Here is a 16,189-nt window from a genome sequence, read left to right as displayed (position 1 = left end):
ATATTCAAAATATATAAATCTCATATAACTCAAGAGCAAAAAAAAAAAAATGATCTGAATAGTCATTTTTCCAAAGAAAACGTATTATGGCTAGCAGGTACGTGAAAAGATGTTCAACATCACTAATCGTCAATGAAATAATTTCAAAACATTGAGATATCACCTCTTACCTCTTAGAATGTCTGTTATCAAAAGACAAGAAATAATAAGAGCTGGCAAGGATGTAGAGATAAGGGAAACTTTGTGCACCATTGGTGGGACTGTAAACTGGTGGAGCCACTCTGGAAAACAGTATGGAGGTTCCTCAAAAAATAAAAATAGAACTGCCAGCAGTTCTACTTCTGGATATCAAAGACACTAACTCAAAAAAAAATCTGCATCCCCATGTTTATTGCAGCATTATTTACAATAGCTAAGACATGTATCTAACCGTAGTGTCCATTGATGGGTGACATATAAAGAAAAAAATATATAATAATAAGTATATGTATGAACTCAAGACATATGAAAGGCTGGTTCAGTGTTAAAAAATCAGTTAATCCATCAAGTTGACAGATGAAAGAAGAAAAATCACATGATCCTATCAATAAGTGCAAAAAAAGCTTTTGACAAAATTTCAATACCCATTCATGATTTAAAAAAAAAACTTAATTAGGAATAGAGGAAACTTCCTCAACGTGATAAAGACTATTAGGTTCATGCAATCGTAATTGTGGTTTCCGACCATGAATTTTAAATCATTATAACTAGGTTCAAACACATTTTTATTAATAAAAATAGGAACCATAGTAATCAACAATTTTCGCTAATGAGAAATAAGTTTGTGTATTCCTGTAGCTTAAAAATCTATGCTTTGGGATTCAATGAACTCTTGGAAAGCATTTTCTGCCTCCTGCTGGTTGAGGAAGTGTTTTCCCTGCAAAAGTTGTTGGCATGCTTGAAGAAGTGGTAGTTGGATGGCGAGAGGTCAGGTGAATATGGCAGGTGAGGCAAAACTTGTTCAACTTGTGATGCATTGGTTGTACGACATCTGGTCGGGCGTTGTCATGGAGAAAGGATGTTCCATTTCATCGTTTTCTGTCCAAATTATTACTGGAAGTTTAGCTAATGCAATAAAACAAGAAAAGGAAATAAAAGCTATACAGATTGAGAAGGAATAAATAAAACTTTGTTCACAGATAACTTGATTGTTTATGTTGAAAATTTGAAAGAATTGACCCAAAACCCTCCTGACTAACAAGGTTGTGACATACAAGGTTAATATGCCAAAGTTAATTTCTTTCTTACATACTGGCAACTAACAAGTAGAATTTGAAATTAGATATACAATGCCGTTTGCAGTAGCAACCTAAGAACGAAATATATAAGTATAAATCTATATATAGATATATATAAATCTATATATATATAAATCTATCTATCTGTCTATATCTATATCTATCTATCTATCTCTCTCTCTATATATATGAGATCTGTATGAGGAAAACTGATGAATGAAATCAAATAACTAAATGGAAAGATATTCTAAGTTCATTGATAGAAGCACTGAATATTGTTAAGATGTCAGTTCTTTCCAACTTGTTTTATAGATTTAATGCAATTCCAATCAAAATCCCAGAAAGTTATTTTCTGAATATCAACAAACCGAGTCTAAAGTTTATATCAAAAGGCAAAATAGCCAACACAGTATTAAAGGAGAAGAGCAAATTGTAAGACTGATACTGTCCAACTTCAAGACTTAACTGTAAAGCTGCAGTGATCAGAACAGTTTGGTATTGGCTAAAATATGATCTTTATGGGCTTTCCTGATGGCTCAGCAGGTAAAGAGTCTACCTGCAGTGCAGAAGAGCCATGATTTGATGTTTGATCCCTGTTGGAAGGATCCAGTGGAAGGATCCACTGGAGTGGGTTGAAGGATGGCAACCCACTCCAGCATTCTTGCATGAAAAATCCCATGACAGAGGAGTCTGGCAGGGTAAAGTCCAAAGGGTTGCAAAGAGTCAGACACGACTAAGTGACTAAACACAAAGTATGATGACAAGAAAAGGAGAAAAGAAGAGAGAGCTTGGAAATAGATCTACATAAATATAGTTAACCGATCCTTGGCAGAGGAGTAAAGGCAATACAGTGGAGCAAAGATTGTCAGTTCAACAAATGATGTCAGAAGAACTGGATGTCTGTGTGTAAAAAAATGACTCATTAATAATGGGGAGAGGCTTAGTGTCCATTGGGATCAGTAATATATCGCAGATATGTGCCTTCTCCTCAGTTTCACTGTGAACCTATAACTGTTCCAAAAACATAGTCTTTTAAAGAGGAGTACACTTGGCATGGTTATACATTGGGATAAGAAAATATGATCTCGAGTTAATTCCAAGTACAGGTGTCTTTTTTGAACAAGGATGAGGAAAATGAATAGATCCTTTTCATTTCACAGTATTATTTTATTTGTAGGCTATAGGTCTTAATAGATTGTAGCTAGTAAAACACAGCGGAGGTTTTAATAATGTATGTAAAGCAGGTGAATTGTGAATAATATTAAAGCAATTACATTAAATGCCTTCTGACCTGAGTGTCTTAGAGTAAATATCTTCATTGCAACACAAGTCATAGATATAAAGCTATATCTGCATCCTCCTTTGCCCCCAGGGAAGAAGGTGATTGATGTGGCTGCAGGGTCTACCCACTGCCTGGCCTTGACTGAGGACAGTGAGGTCCACAGCTGGGGGAGCAATGACCAATGTCAGCACTTTGACACATTGCGTGTGACCAAGCCGGAACCCTCTGCGCTGCCTGGACTGGATACCAAACATATAGTCGGGATTGCCTGTGGACCTGCCCAGGTACAAAGTAGATAGCTTGGTATTTGATAGAATTTTTAATTTCCTGTCATTTGTTGGTAGTATGTAGAAACATAGTTGACTTGTATGTGTAGTCCTTTGTCAAATGCTTTTTCTTCTCAAATGATGTGATCATGTTTTCCTTTAGTCTGTTTAATATAGTGGAATGCATTGATTTTCTAATACTGGGTGAACCTTGTGTTTTTGAGATAATCTCCACTTGGTCTTCTTTTTTTATATTGTTGGATTTGATTTGCTAATACACTGTTGAGAGTTTTCCTGTCAGTCCTCTTCAGAGATACTAGTTTGTGGCTTTCTTAAACAACACTTTCTTGCCTTTTCATCAGGGTGAAACTGGCCTCATAGCATCGGCAAGTGTTCTGTCCTGTTCTGTTTTCTGGAATGGGTTAAGTAGAATTAGTGTCATTTCTTTTTTAATGTTTTCCTATGAATTTATATGACCCTAGAGATTTCTTTCTCCAAAGATTTTTAACCACAAATTCAATTTTTTAATCTGGAATTGCTCAGATTATTTCCTCTTCGGTGAGTGTTGCTGGTTTATGATACTCAAGGTATTGCTCCATTCTGTCTAAGTTACCCAGTTTCTGTGTGTAGCATTTTCTTTACTAGCGTTTTCTTACTGACCTTTTGAAGTTTTTGGGTCTGCAGTGATATCTTCGTTCAGTCCTGACATGAGTAATTTGTGCCTTTTCTCTTTGCCAGTTTTGTTATAGGTTTACCCATTTTTTCATCTTTTCAAAGAACTAGTTTTTAGTTTCATTAAATTTCCCCTTGTTCTTTTGCTTTCAGTTTCATCGGTTTCTCCTCTTGTCCCTTTTCCCCTTTTGGTTTGCTTTGGTGTCACTTTACTGTTTTCTTAGTTTGTTTAGGAGAAAGCTTAGGTGGTTGATTTTTAGACATTTTCTTTTGTAGTATGTAAGCACTTGATACTATAATTTTTGCTCTTAAGTAGTGCTTCAGTTGGATCTACAAATCTTGATATATTTTCATTTTTGTTTGGCTCTGATTTCTTTTGAGAATTGCTCTTTGCCCTATGGATTAAGTGTGTTGTTTAGTTTCAAAATTTTTGGAGATCATTCTTTATCTTTGTTACTGATTATTTAGTTAACCATTGTGGTTAGTGAAGAAACTCTGTATGATTTCATTTCTTGATTTGTTTTTTTTATCTTAGAATGTGTTCTGTTTGTGAATGGTCTGCATATGTGCCTAAAAACAGTGTCTATTTTGCTGTTGACGTGTTTCACCATTGTTGAAGTGTTCTGTAAATGTCAGTTAGATCTAGTTCATTGGTAGTATTACTCAGTTTTTCTAGATCCTTGCTGATTTTCTGTTTGCTTATTCTGTCAACAAGGACAAATTTTTCTGGGTATCTCTAAGAATAATTGTGGATTTGTTAATTTCTCTTTTTGGTTCTATCAGGTTTTTTTTATATTAGTGCTTTTGATCATTAAAAATTTATGGTAAACCATACAGTGGCATTAAGTGTATCTCCAGTGTTGTGTTACCATCACTACTGTTCATCTTCAGAACTTTTTCATCATCTCATACAGAAACTCTGTACCCATTAAACAATAACTCCATTTCTCCTCCCCTGGTTACCTGAAATTTACTCTCTGAATTTGCCTGTTTGAGGTATCTCATATATATAGAACCACATAAAATTTGATCTTTTATGTCTGGGTTATTTCATATTTGATTATGATGTGTTCAGCATTGATGTATGTTGTAGCATGTATCAGAATTTTATTTTCTAAAGGTTTGATAACATTCATGTGTGTGTATCTCCCACATTTTGTTTATCCATTCCTCCTTCAGTGAACACATGGGTTGTTTGTCTCTGGCTATTGTGAATAATGTAGCTATAGGGCCTTCTACTGAAGTGGGTGTGGGTTTGATCCTTGGACAGGGAACTAAGATCCTGCCTGTGGTGACCAAAAAGAAAAGCAGATATTAGTGTAGAAATTTCTGTGTGAGTCCCTGCTTTTCAGTTTTTTTCAGTATATATCTAGGACTGGAATTGCTGGATCATTATGGTAACTATGTTTAAATTTTTGAGACACGACCTTACTGTTTTTCTACAACAGCTGCATGATTTTTACACTCCCCTAGTTATGCACAAGGGTTTCATGTTTTCCACATTCTTGTCAACTGGTTATTTTCTTTGTTTCTTTTTTTGTTTAAAGGCCATCACAGTGAGTATGAAGTGGTATCACACTGTGGTTTTGATTTGCACTTCCCTAATGAAATGGTCAGTGCTTGTTGACCATTTGTATATCTTTTTTGGAGAAATGTATTCAAGTTCTTTGCCCATATTTGAATTAGATTTCTTTTTTAAGTTGTAGCAGTTCTTGATATATTGTGGTTATTAATCCCTTATCAGGAAGATGATTTACAACTGTTTTTCCATCATTCTATGGTTTTCTTTTTATTCTGTTGATAGTGTTCTTTGATGCACAAAAGTTTTAATTTTTCTTCTGTTTTCACTGCTTTCAGTGTCATATACATATCCAAGAAATACATGATCATGTAGATTTTCCAGTCTTCTAATAGTTTCATAGTTTGAAGTCTTATGTTTTATGGTCTTTGATCCATTGTTTCATATATGATGTAAGATAAGGATCAAATGGATTCTTCTGCAGTTTTCCCAGCCCTGTTTATAGAAAAACCTTTGTTCTTTCCCCATTGAATAGTCTTGGCACTTGTCGAATATCATTTGACCATATAGGCAATGTTTACTGTAGTCTGCTTCATTGGTCTTTGAATCTGACTTTGTACCAGACCACACTGTTTTGATTAATGTAGTTTTTTGTTAAGTTTTGAATTAGGAATTAATCTTTTCCCAACTTGGTTATTCCTTTTCAAGATTCCTTTGGTTATTTGGGATACCTTGAGATTTCATTGGCATTTTAGGATAAATCTATCAATTTTGTTCTATGTATTTTGAAATTTTTGTTTGATACATACACATTTTGAATGTTTGGTTGTCTTGGTGAATTGACCTTTCGGTTGTTTTTCAGTGCCCCACTTGATCCTTGTTTTTCCTTGCTCTGAAGTTTCTTTTTTAATGTAGGTACTCCATTTTAATTTTCTTAGTAATTGTGTATTATAACTCTTCCAGCCTTGTTTGAAAAAAATTTAAGAAGTCTATATTTTAGTTCCTCTGCCTATCCATTAAAATTTAGAATAATCTTGTCTGTGTTTGCAGAAATACCTTGCTTAGGTTTTGGTAGAGATTGTGTTCAGCCTATTACCAGTTTGTGAAGAATTGACATTTTTGCTACATTGAGGTTTCTAGTCTATTAAAATATTATGTTTAAATGTTTATTTGCATTTTTGTTGATTTCATTTATCAGGGTTTTCAGCATATAAATCCTGTTTTGTTAAATCTATATCTTTTTAAAACATTTATTTTCAATTTGAGGATAATCTGGAGTGGAATGTTAGTTGCTCAGTTGTGTCCAACTCTTTGCTTTGCGGACTGTAGCTTTCCAGGCTCCTCTGTCCATAGAATTCTCCAGGCAAGAATACTGGAGTGGGTTGCCATTCCCTTCTCCAGAGGATCTTCCCAATCCAGGAATTGAATCTGGGTCTCCTGCATTGCAGGCAGGTTCTTTACCGTCTGAGCTACAGAGATAATTGCTTTACAATATTGTATTGGCTTCTGTTGTACAACATGAATCAACTATAAGTATATACATGTCTGTCCCTCTTGTCCTCCCTCCCAACCCCCCCCCCCACCCCTCTAGGTTATCACAGAACACTGTGTTGAGCTCCCTGTGTCATAGAGCAACTTCCCATTAGTTATCTATTTTGCATATGGTAGTGTATATGTTTCACTGCTGCTCTCTCAGTTCGTCCCACCTCTACTTCCCCTGCTGTGTCCACAAGTCTTCTCTATGTCTGCATCTCTATTCCTGCGTGAAAATAGGTTTATCAGTATCAGTTTTCTAGATTTTACATATATATGCATTAACACACAATATTTGCTTTTCTCTTTCTGACTTACTTCACTCTGTACAACAGGCTCTAGGTTCATCCACCTCACTAGAACTGACTCATATGTGTTCCTTTTTATGGCTGAGTAATACTCCATTGTATACATGTACCACAACTTCTTTATCCATTCCTCTGTTGATGGACATCTAGGTTGCTTCCAGGTCCTGGCTATTATAAATAGTGCTGTGATGAACATTGGGGTACATGTGCCTTTTTCAGTTATGGTTTCTTAGGGTATATGCCCAGTAGTGGGAATTACTGGACTATATGGTAGTTTTATTCCTAGTTTTTAAAGGAATCACCATACTGTTCTTTAGAGTGGCTGTATCAGTTTATATGCCCACCAGCAGTGCAAGATGGTTTCTTTTTTTCCACACTCATTTATTGTTTGTAGATTTTTTTTTGCTGATGGCCATTCTGGCTGGTGTGAGGTGATACCTCATTGTAATTTTGATGTGCATTTCTCTAATAATTATGAGTGATGTTGATCATCTTTGCGTGTGTTTTTTAGCCATCTATACGTCTTCTTTTGAGAAATGTTTAGGTCTTCTGCCCGTTTTTTGATTGGGGTATTTGTTTTTCTGCTGTTGAGCTACATGAACTGCTTGTATATTTTAGAAATTAATCCTTTGTCAGTTGTTACATTTGCAATAACTTTTTCCTGCCATTCTGGGGGTTGTCTTCACCTTGTTCAGAGTTTCCTTGCTATGCATGGGGCTTCCCTGGTGGCTCAGTGGTAAAGAATCCACTTGCCAAAGCAGGAGATGTGGATTCATCCCTGGCTCAGAAGATCCCCTGCAGAAGGAAATGGCACCCCATTGCAGTATTCTTGCTTGGGAAATCCTATGGCCAGGGGAGCATGGTGGGCTACAGTCTGTGGAATTGCCAAAGAGTTGGACATGCTGTAGTGACTGAATAATTGCTGATAAAAGCTTTTAAGTTTAATTAAATCCCATTTTTTTACTTAAATTACTGTAGGAGGTGGATCAAAGAGGATTGTTGTTTTATTGTTTAGTGGCCAAGTCCTGTCCAACTCTTTGTGACTTCATGGACTGCAGCACATCAGGCTCCCCCGTCCTTCAGTGTCTCCCACAGTTTGCTCAAACTCATGTCCATTGAGTCGGTGACGCCATCCAACCATCTCATCCTCTGTCACCATTTCTTCTGCCCTCAATCTTTCCCAGCATCAGGGTCTTTTCCAGTGAGTTGGCTCATCACATCAGGTGGCCAGAGTATTAGAGCTTCATCTTCAGCATCAGTTCTTCCAGTGAATGTTAAGGACTGATGTCCTTTAAGGTTGACTGGTTTGATCTCCTTGCAGTTCAAGGATTCTCAAGAGTCTTCTACAGCACCACAGTTCAAAAGCATCAAATTCTTCAGCACTCAGCTTTCTTTATAGTCCAACTGTCGCATCCATACGTGACTACTGGAAAAACCATAGCTTTGACTATATGATCCTTTGAAGCAAAGTGACGTCTTTGCTTTTTAATATGCTGCCTAGGTTTCTTATGGCTTTTCTTCCAAGGAACAAGCATCTTTGAATTTCGTGGCTGCAGTTACTGCCCCCAGTGATTTTGGAGCCAAGAAAATAAAATCTGTCCCTGTTCCTTTTTTTCTTTTTTCCCCATCTCTTTGCCATGAAGTAATGGGACCAGATTCGATGATCTTAGTTTATTGAATATTGAGTTTTAAGCCATTTTTTTTCATTCTCCTCTTTGACCTTTTTCAAGAGGTTCTTTAATTCCTGTTCTGTTTCTACTGTTAGAGTGGTATCATCTGCATATTTGAAGTTCTTGATATTTCTCCCGGCAATCTTGAATCTAGTTTGTGATTCATTCAGCCCACATTTTGCATGATGTACTCTGCATGTAAGTTAAATAGGGTGACAGTATACAGGCTTGACATACTCCTTTCCAAATTTGGAACCAGTCCATTGTTCATGTCCAGTTCTAACTGTTGCTTCTTGACCTGCATAAGGGTTTCTCAGGAAACAGGTATATTCCCATCTCTTTAAGAATTTTCTAGTTTGTTGTGAATGGTGTGACCCACACAGTCAGGGTTTAGCGTAGTCAGTGAAGCAAAAGTAGATGTTTTCTGGAATTCCCTTGCTTTTTCTATGATCCAACAAATGTTGGCAGTTCGATCTCTGGTCCCTCTTCCTTTTCTAAACCCAGTAACTACATCTGGAAGTTTTCAGTTCATGTACTCTTGAAGCCTTGCTTGAAGAATTTTGATCATTATCTTGCTGGAATGTGAAATAAGCACAATTGTATGGTAGTTTGAACATTGTTTGGTATTGCCTTTCTTTGGGATTGGAATGAAAACTGACCTTTTCCAGTTCTGTGGCCATTGCTGAGTTTTCCATACTTGCTGGCATATTGAGTGCAGCACTTTAACAGCATCATCATTTAGGATTTTAAACAGCTAGAATACCATCACCTTCACTAGCTTTGTTGGTAGTAATGTTTCCTTAGGCCCACTTGACTTCAGCTTCAGGATGTTCTCCTCTGGGTGAATGACCATAATCATGGTTATCCATGTCATTAAGACCTTTCTTATATACTTTTGCGTATTCTTCTCACCTCTTCTTAAACTCTCTGCTTCTATTTAATCCTTATGCTTTCTATCCTTTACTGTGTCCATCTTTGCATTAAATATTCCCTTGATTATCTCCAAATGTCTTGAAGAGTTCTCTGATCTTTCCTATCCTATTCTACTGTTTTCCTATATTTCTTTACATTGTTCATGTAAGAATGCTTTCGTATCTATCCTTACTATTGTCTAGAACTCTGCATTCAGTTGGATATATCTTTCTCTTTCTCCTTTGATTTTTGCTTCTCTTTCCTCAGCTATTTGTAACGACTCCTCACACATGCACTTTACCTCCTTGGATTTCTTTTGGGATGATTTTGATCAGTGCCTCCTATACAACGTTATAAACCTCTGTCCATAGTTCTTCAGGCACTCTTCCTACCAGCTCTAATCTCTTGAAGCTATTTGTCACATCTACCGTACGATTGTAATGGATTTGATTTAGGTCGTGCCTGAATGGCATTTTCCCTACGTTCTTCAGTTTAAGCCTGAATTTTGCAATCAGGAGCTCATGATCTGATTCACAGTCAGGTCCAGGTCTGGTTTTTTCTGACTGCAGAGATTTTCCATCGTGAGGTGCAAAGGATATGATCAATTTTGTTTCAGTATTGACCTGACATGGTGATGTCCATGTTTGAAGTCATCTCTTGTGTTGTTGGAAGAGGGTGTTTGCTTTGACTAGTGTGTTCTCTTGACAGAAGTCTGTTAGCCTTTGCCCTGCTTCATTTTAATACTCCAAGGCCAAATGTGCCTATTGTTCCAGGTATCTGTTGACTTCCAGCTTTTGCATTCCAATTTTCTATGATGAAAAGGACATCTTTTTTTTTTTTTTTCTTTTTTGGTGTTCTAGAAGGTCTTGTGGAACTTTATGGAACCATTCAACTTCAGCTTCTTCGGCATTAGTGGTTGGGGCATAGATTTGAATGACTGGGATGTTGAATAGGTTTGCCTTAGAAACCAACTGAGATCATTTTGTTGCTTTTGAGATTCCACCCAGGTACTGCATTTCAGACTCTTTGGTTGACTGTGAGGCCTACTCCATTTCTTCTAAGGGATTCTTTCCACATGGTCATCTGATTGAATTCACTCATTCTCATCCATTTTAGTTTTCTGATTCCTAAAATGCCTGTGTTCACTCTTGCCATTTCCTGCTTGATCACTTCTAATTTACCTTGATGCATGAACCTAAGATTCCAGGTTCCTAAAGCCACTCCCCATCCCTTTACTAAGCCACCTTTTATCTTGATATTTAAGGTAAATTTCTTATAGATACTGTATAGTTAGGTTTTGGTTTTGCTGTATCCTGATGATCTCTCTCTTTCTGTTTTTATGTTCAGACCCTTGTCTGTCATTTATTAATTTTTTTGTTTGCTTTCTTCTTTTTGTTCCTTTATTGTTTCCTGACTTCTTTGGGGTTATTTGAATAGATTTTAGTTTTCAGTTTTACTCAGTTGCTTAATTTTGGTAGCAAACAGAGTTTTGAAAACAAGATGGAGTACTGAATTGAGAGGAAATTGGAAGCTGTTAGTATGTGAATTAGATAACTGAAAATGCTTGTGCCTTTGGGACAGTTAGAGGGATGAAAAAGTAGTAATTTAGGGCATCTTTGTCATTCCTAATGGTGAATCTCTTGTGGAACAGGCTGATAACTGATTGTGTAGATTCATTTTAGGTTCTTGTGTTTCTTCCATAGAGTTTTGCTTGGTCTTCCTGTTCTGAGTGGTCCATTGGCCTTCGTGTCCCTTTTGTGGTGGACATCTGCTCAATGACTTTTGAGCAGTTAGATCTCCTACTTCGGCAAGTGAGTGAGGGGATGGATGGCACTGCTGACTGGCCCCCACCTCAAGAGAAAGAGTGTATGACTGTGGCAACACTCAATCTTCTACGACTTCAGGTATTAATGCTTTTTCTTTCCTTTTCCCCATTACATAAGTGTCTTAGGTATTTATAATGATGTTTATGCATATTACAGGGCATGGGGTTTAGCCTGTTAAATGAACTACTGTTGAAAATTTTGAAGTGTCTTAAAGTAAGATTGTGATGGAGTATAATGTTTATGAGGCTTAAAAAAATCAATCTGGTTATTTTGTGTTTATCCTGTAAGTCAGTCTCTGCATGCAGGTAAGAATATATATATTGATTGTGTTATTACGGCTGAATTCAGCTTGTTGGCATTCATCAGACAGTCAGTCTTGAATTTATGGTTACTGTATGTAAAGATGTAACTGGGTATGACAGTAGATGATCAGCTGGATGTGGTTGCCAGTCTCTTCTCTGGCCTGAGAGGAGAACTTCATTCCGGAAGTTCTGCTTCCTCCAGTAGTACCTCCACTTCCTCACAGGAGACGTTAAGGATAAATGCCAGTGTAAGAAAAGCTACACTTAACGTTACCATATGTAAAATAGATAGCCAAAGGGAATTTGCTGGGAATTTGCTGTGTGTCTCAGGAGACTCAAACAGGAGCTCTGTATCAACCTAGAGGGGTGGGATGGGGCGGGAGATGGGAGGGAGGTTCAAAAGGGAGGGGATATGTGTATACCTGTGGCTGATTCATGTTGAGGTTTGACAGAAAACAGCAAAATTCTGTAAAGCAATTATCCTTCAATAAAAAAATAAAGCTACAAAGTTTTTTTCCTTAACTTTTTTAAAAAGTAAAACTGTAACTAAAATCTTTGATCATGTTTTTCTTTGTAATAAAACGCCTATGACTTAATGTCAAGAAAACAATATTTCTGAGCAAAATAATTTTCCTCCTTTATAATGTGAGGGTTTCTATGTGACCCATCATGTCCCCTTTTTGTTCTCTCCCCTTTTTGTCTTGGCTTTCAAAAAGCAGGAAAGTGAATGTAACTTTTAATTGCAACATGGAATTAGCAGAAGGTTAGAAATTGCCTCCCTTCCCCAGGAGTCTTTTACAGAAGCTCCTTCACAAGCGCACCTGTGGTGTGGTGTCCTTGTTTCCTGTTGCTTCCCATGGTCTTTAGTGACTCCGTTGCTTTTGCCACAGCTGTGGAGAAAGACCTTGTACAGGTCCTAGGCTTGGTTCCATTAGGGCGTATGTACCTAATGCTGTGTTTTCCCATTGCTTTGTTTTGTCTTTCAAGGTCTTTTAGTCCTGTCTTAAAAAATTAACTCACATAGCTTAATTTGTAAAAAGAATTCAGTTTGAGAGTATTTATTCAATATGTGGATTTAATCTTTTATATTTGTGATTACTGATGTTTTGTGTAAGTTTGTTCATCATTTTATTATCTTTTGGTCAAGTTTCTCAGATTTTTTCCTTTCAGATCGCTTTAATTGTTCCCAAGTTTTGAAATTTTGATTTCTGGACATTACTCATAGAAAAAATTTTAACTATTTGTGAATTTCCCAACATGTTAAGTTAATCAGTATTTCTCTTCCTGAAAAATACAGGGGTTATAGGATGCCTTAAACCTAAATGTCTCTTTCCACCATTACTATTTGAATTATTTGGTAGTCTGTTACATTGACTCCAGGGACTTTTTGTGTGTGTGTGCAGCTAATAGAAGAACACTCCCAATTGCAATAGATAAGATATTCTGATTTTAGGGTTGTTAAAACATGAAAGAAAATACCTCCTAGAATTTGTGAAATATAATTATTTTTAAACTTTCCTTCAATTAATTATTATAATTTTGAGAGGTCATACTTAACTCTGATATGTAGTCCTTTTTTTTTTTTTTTAAATCAGTTTGTTTTGCTATTGTTACTTATATCACCTCTCTCCTGGATATCTCCTTCAGTAAGTTTCTTCATTAAGGTCTGTGAGTTATAACGTCTGAAAAACTTTATTAGCTTCAACATCTCTTGAGATAATTTAATAAGGCTTAATTTTTTAGGTTGTATGTTGTTTTATCAGCTGCTGCTGCTGCTAAGTCGCTTCAGTCGTGTCCGACTCTGTGCGACCCCATAGACGGCAGCCCATCAGACTCCCCCGTCCCTGGGATTCTCCAGGCAAGAACACTGGAGTGGGTTGCCATGAAGATTTTCTACTGTCTTCTGATCTTGTTGCCAGTGAGAAATCATTACTGGTGCAGTTGTTGTTTCTTTGTAGCTAATTTGTCTTTCCCTTTGGTGACTTTTTGGATTTTTGCCCTTGTTTTGTGTTTTAATACATTATGTCTAGGATTTATTCTTAGCTTTGGACATGTCCTCAGAGGGCAGTTTTATAGTTTTGTCTGTGAGGTTCCATTGAGTTCCTCCGGCTCTAGATGAGTTTTAGTGTTCAATTCTTGACTTGTGATATCCATACTTAGATTGATATAACTTTGATTTCACATCTGCTTGTAAGGCAGGCTGAGTCTCTGATTTCCTGTGGGTTCTCTGTGCCCAAAGCTTTGTGTGCGTAGTGTGTTGCCCCCCAGGTCCTGGCTGACTGACAGGCAGCTCCTGTTCAGTGGGCCTTCCTGTGTCTCAAAAGGCTTTGGTGTGCTCTCAGAGCCCAGAACCCCTTAGCTCCTGTTGTGTATGTGTCTGTGTGAGTCCTGGTTTAGCTCTTGAGGCATTTCTTTATATACCCTCAGCTTGACTATCTACTCTTCTAATACTTTTTTGATTGTTTTATAGTCCTTATTTCTATGGTACAGGTGGTTGAGAGTGGGGTGGAGGTGCTGTTTCCACAGGGTTTAATGAGTTTGTTGATATTGAGCTTTTCTGTATATGTACTTATAGTCAGGTTTAAAAAATTCCTCTTATGGAAATACTTTACCTCAGATTCTCAATTACTATGGATAAACATTTTTTAGTTTAAAAAATACCTATACTGGAAGTTTTTCCTTTACTATTTGAATAAAACTCAATTTGAGATATTATTTTAATAAAAATTTGAAAAGCATTCATTTTAAGGGCTTCTAAGTAAAAATTGTTTTTCTCCTTTCAGTTGCATGCTGCCATTAGTCACCAGGTTGACCCAGAATTCCTTGGTTTAGGTCTGGGCAGCGTCCTCCTCAACAGCCTGAAGCAGACCGTGGTGGCTCTGGCCAGCAGTGCAGGCGTGTTGAGTACTGTGCAGGCGGCTGCCCAGGCTGTGTTGCAGAGCGGATGGTCAGTGCTGCTGCCCACTGCCGAGGAACGGGCACGGGCACTCTCTGCTCTCCTACCCTGTGCAGGTGGGCTTGGGCCAGGAACAGGGGTGGTGTGGGGCTGGCACAGGAGGAGTGCTGACAGGGGATGGTGCTTACCACACACTGGCGAAAACACTTGCCCTTTTCCAGTTTCAGGTAATGAAGTTAACATAAGTCCAGGTCGTCGATTCATGATTGATCTTCTCGTGGGCAGCTTAATGGCTGATGGAGGCTTAGAATCAGCCTTAAATGCAGCCATTACTGCAGAAATCCAGGTATGGTCCTAGGAATATGTGTGTGTGCACGTGTGTGTATAAGCTGATGGGAGCAATTTTAGTTACCAGTGAGCTGAGATTGAAACTTTGCCAGAATTAAAAAAACTTTGAAACATAAGACTTTTAGTAACATCTAAATATTTCTGCAATTAAAACTTTTCTAGTAGTTTAAAAGAACTGAGTTGTTAAGTATGATAAAATATACCCACTTTGTGTCTATTTATTAATAAGTGAATTTGACAGGTACCCCAATCATAATATAAATCATTGCCATCACCCCAGAAAGTGCCTTTGTGCATGTTAAGTTAGCATACTTTTCCTGCCTCTCTCAGAAGATGTTGGCCAGTTTGGGGGACTTTATTGGTTAAGGGACTTGCAGTGGTTAAGAATCTGCCTGCCAATGCAGGGGACCTGAGTTCAATCCCTGGTGCAGGAAGATTCCACATGCAGAGGAATAACTAAACCTGGGCACCCCAACTACTGAGTGGCGTAACTACCAAAGCTGGTGTGCTCCGTAACAAGAGAAGCCACTGCGCTCAGAAGCCCACACACTGCAACTGGAGAGTAGTCCTGCTTGTCACAACTAGAGAAAGCACATGTACAGCAACAAAGACCAGTGCAGCCAACACCAAATCAGTAAATAAGTAAAAATTAAAAGAAATTTTTTTGCCAGTTTTGATTTTCACATAAATGATATCATACAATAAGTACTGATTTGTGTTAGCTTTATTTTGCCTTGATAATGATTTTTAGATTCAGATATGCTGGATGCGTTATTAATTTTTGCTAGTGAGAAGTGTTTCCTTGTGTGATTATGGCACTGTTGATGTATCCATTCTCCTGTTGGTAGACATATGATGATTTTTGATTCTTAGAGCTGCTGTGATCATGGCTGTGTACAAGTCCTGTAGTGAACACTTCTTTTTTTCTTTTGGGTAAACACTCTGAATTAGAATTTGCTGGATCCTAGGGTGAGTGTATACAATTTCTCAACGTGATTGTGCCATTTATTGCACATTTAAACAGCCAGTATGCGAGTTCTAGCCCTTTCTTGACCTCATTAACATGAGGCATGTCAGTCTTTTTTTAAAGACTATAGCTATTCTGGGAGTAGGGTGGGGTGTTAATTTGTATTTGCATGTGCATACTTGTCATTCATAGCTACTTTTGTTGCTCTTGTTGTCATAATAGTTTTCAATTTAAAAACTTACACTGATAAAATCGGATGATGTGAGTGTATTAAAAATGTTTTCAAAATATACCTACTTTGCTTAAATTGAAAAAAATTAGAAGCAGTCAAACAGTAGGGTGGGGTGTTAATTTTATTTGCATGTGCATATTTGTCATTCATAGCTACTTTTGTTGCTCTTGTCATAATAG

General features: G+C 37.3%; 1 protein-coding gene across 6 annotated transcripts in view; it reads left to right on the top strand.

The window, feature by feature from the left end:
• Positions 1–16,189, top strand: part of HERC2 (HECT and RLD domain containing E3 ubiquitin protein ligase 2) — a 234,998-nt gene that overhangs the window by 58,104 nt on the left and 160,705 nt on the right. For all 6 annotated transcript variants that reach the window (XR_011570152.1, XM_070801388.1, XM_070801376.1 and 3 more), the window contains 4 exons: positions 2,650–2,843; positions 11,143–11,343; positions 14,351–14,579; positions 14,685–14,809. Coding sequence is in view for 5 of the 6 variants with exons in the window: in XM_070801388.1 (XP_070657489.1) it covers positions 2,650–2,843; positions 11,143–11,343; positions 14,351–14,579; positions 14,685–14,809 (749 nt within the window). In the remaining variant the exon portion in view is untranslated. The remainder of the gene's footprint in view (positions 1–2,649; positions 2,844–11,142; positions 11,344–14,350; positions 14,580–14,684; positions 14,810–16,189) is intronic.

The sequence above is a fragment of the Bos indicus genome, chromosome 2 (genome assembly GCF_029378745.1).
Source record: "Bos indicus isolate NIAB-ARS_2022 breed Sahiwal x Tharparkar chromosome 2, NIAB-ARS_B.indTharparkar_mat_pri_1.0, whole genome shotgun sequence".
Classification (NCBI taxonomy): domain Eukaryota; kingdom Metazoa; phylum Chordata; class Mammalia; order Artiodactyla; family Bovidae; genus Bos; species Bos indicus.
Note: the sequence above shows the minus strand (reverse complement) of the source record. Positions and strands in the feature narration are given on the sequence as shown.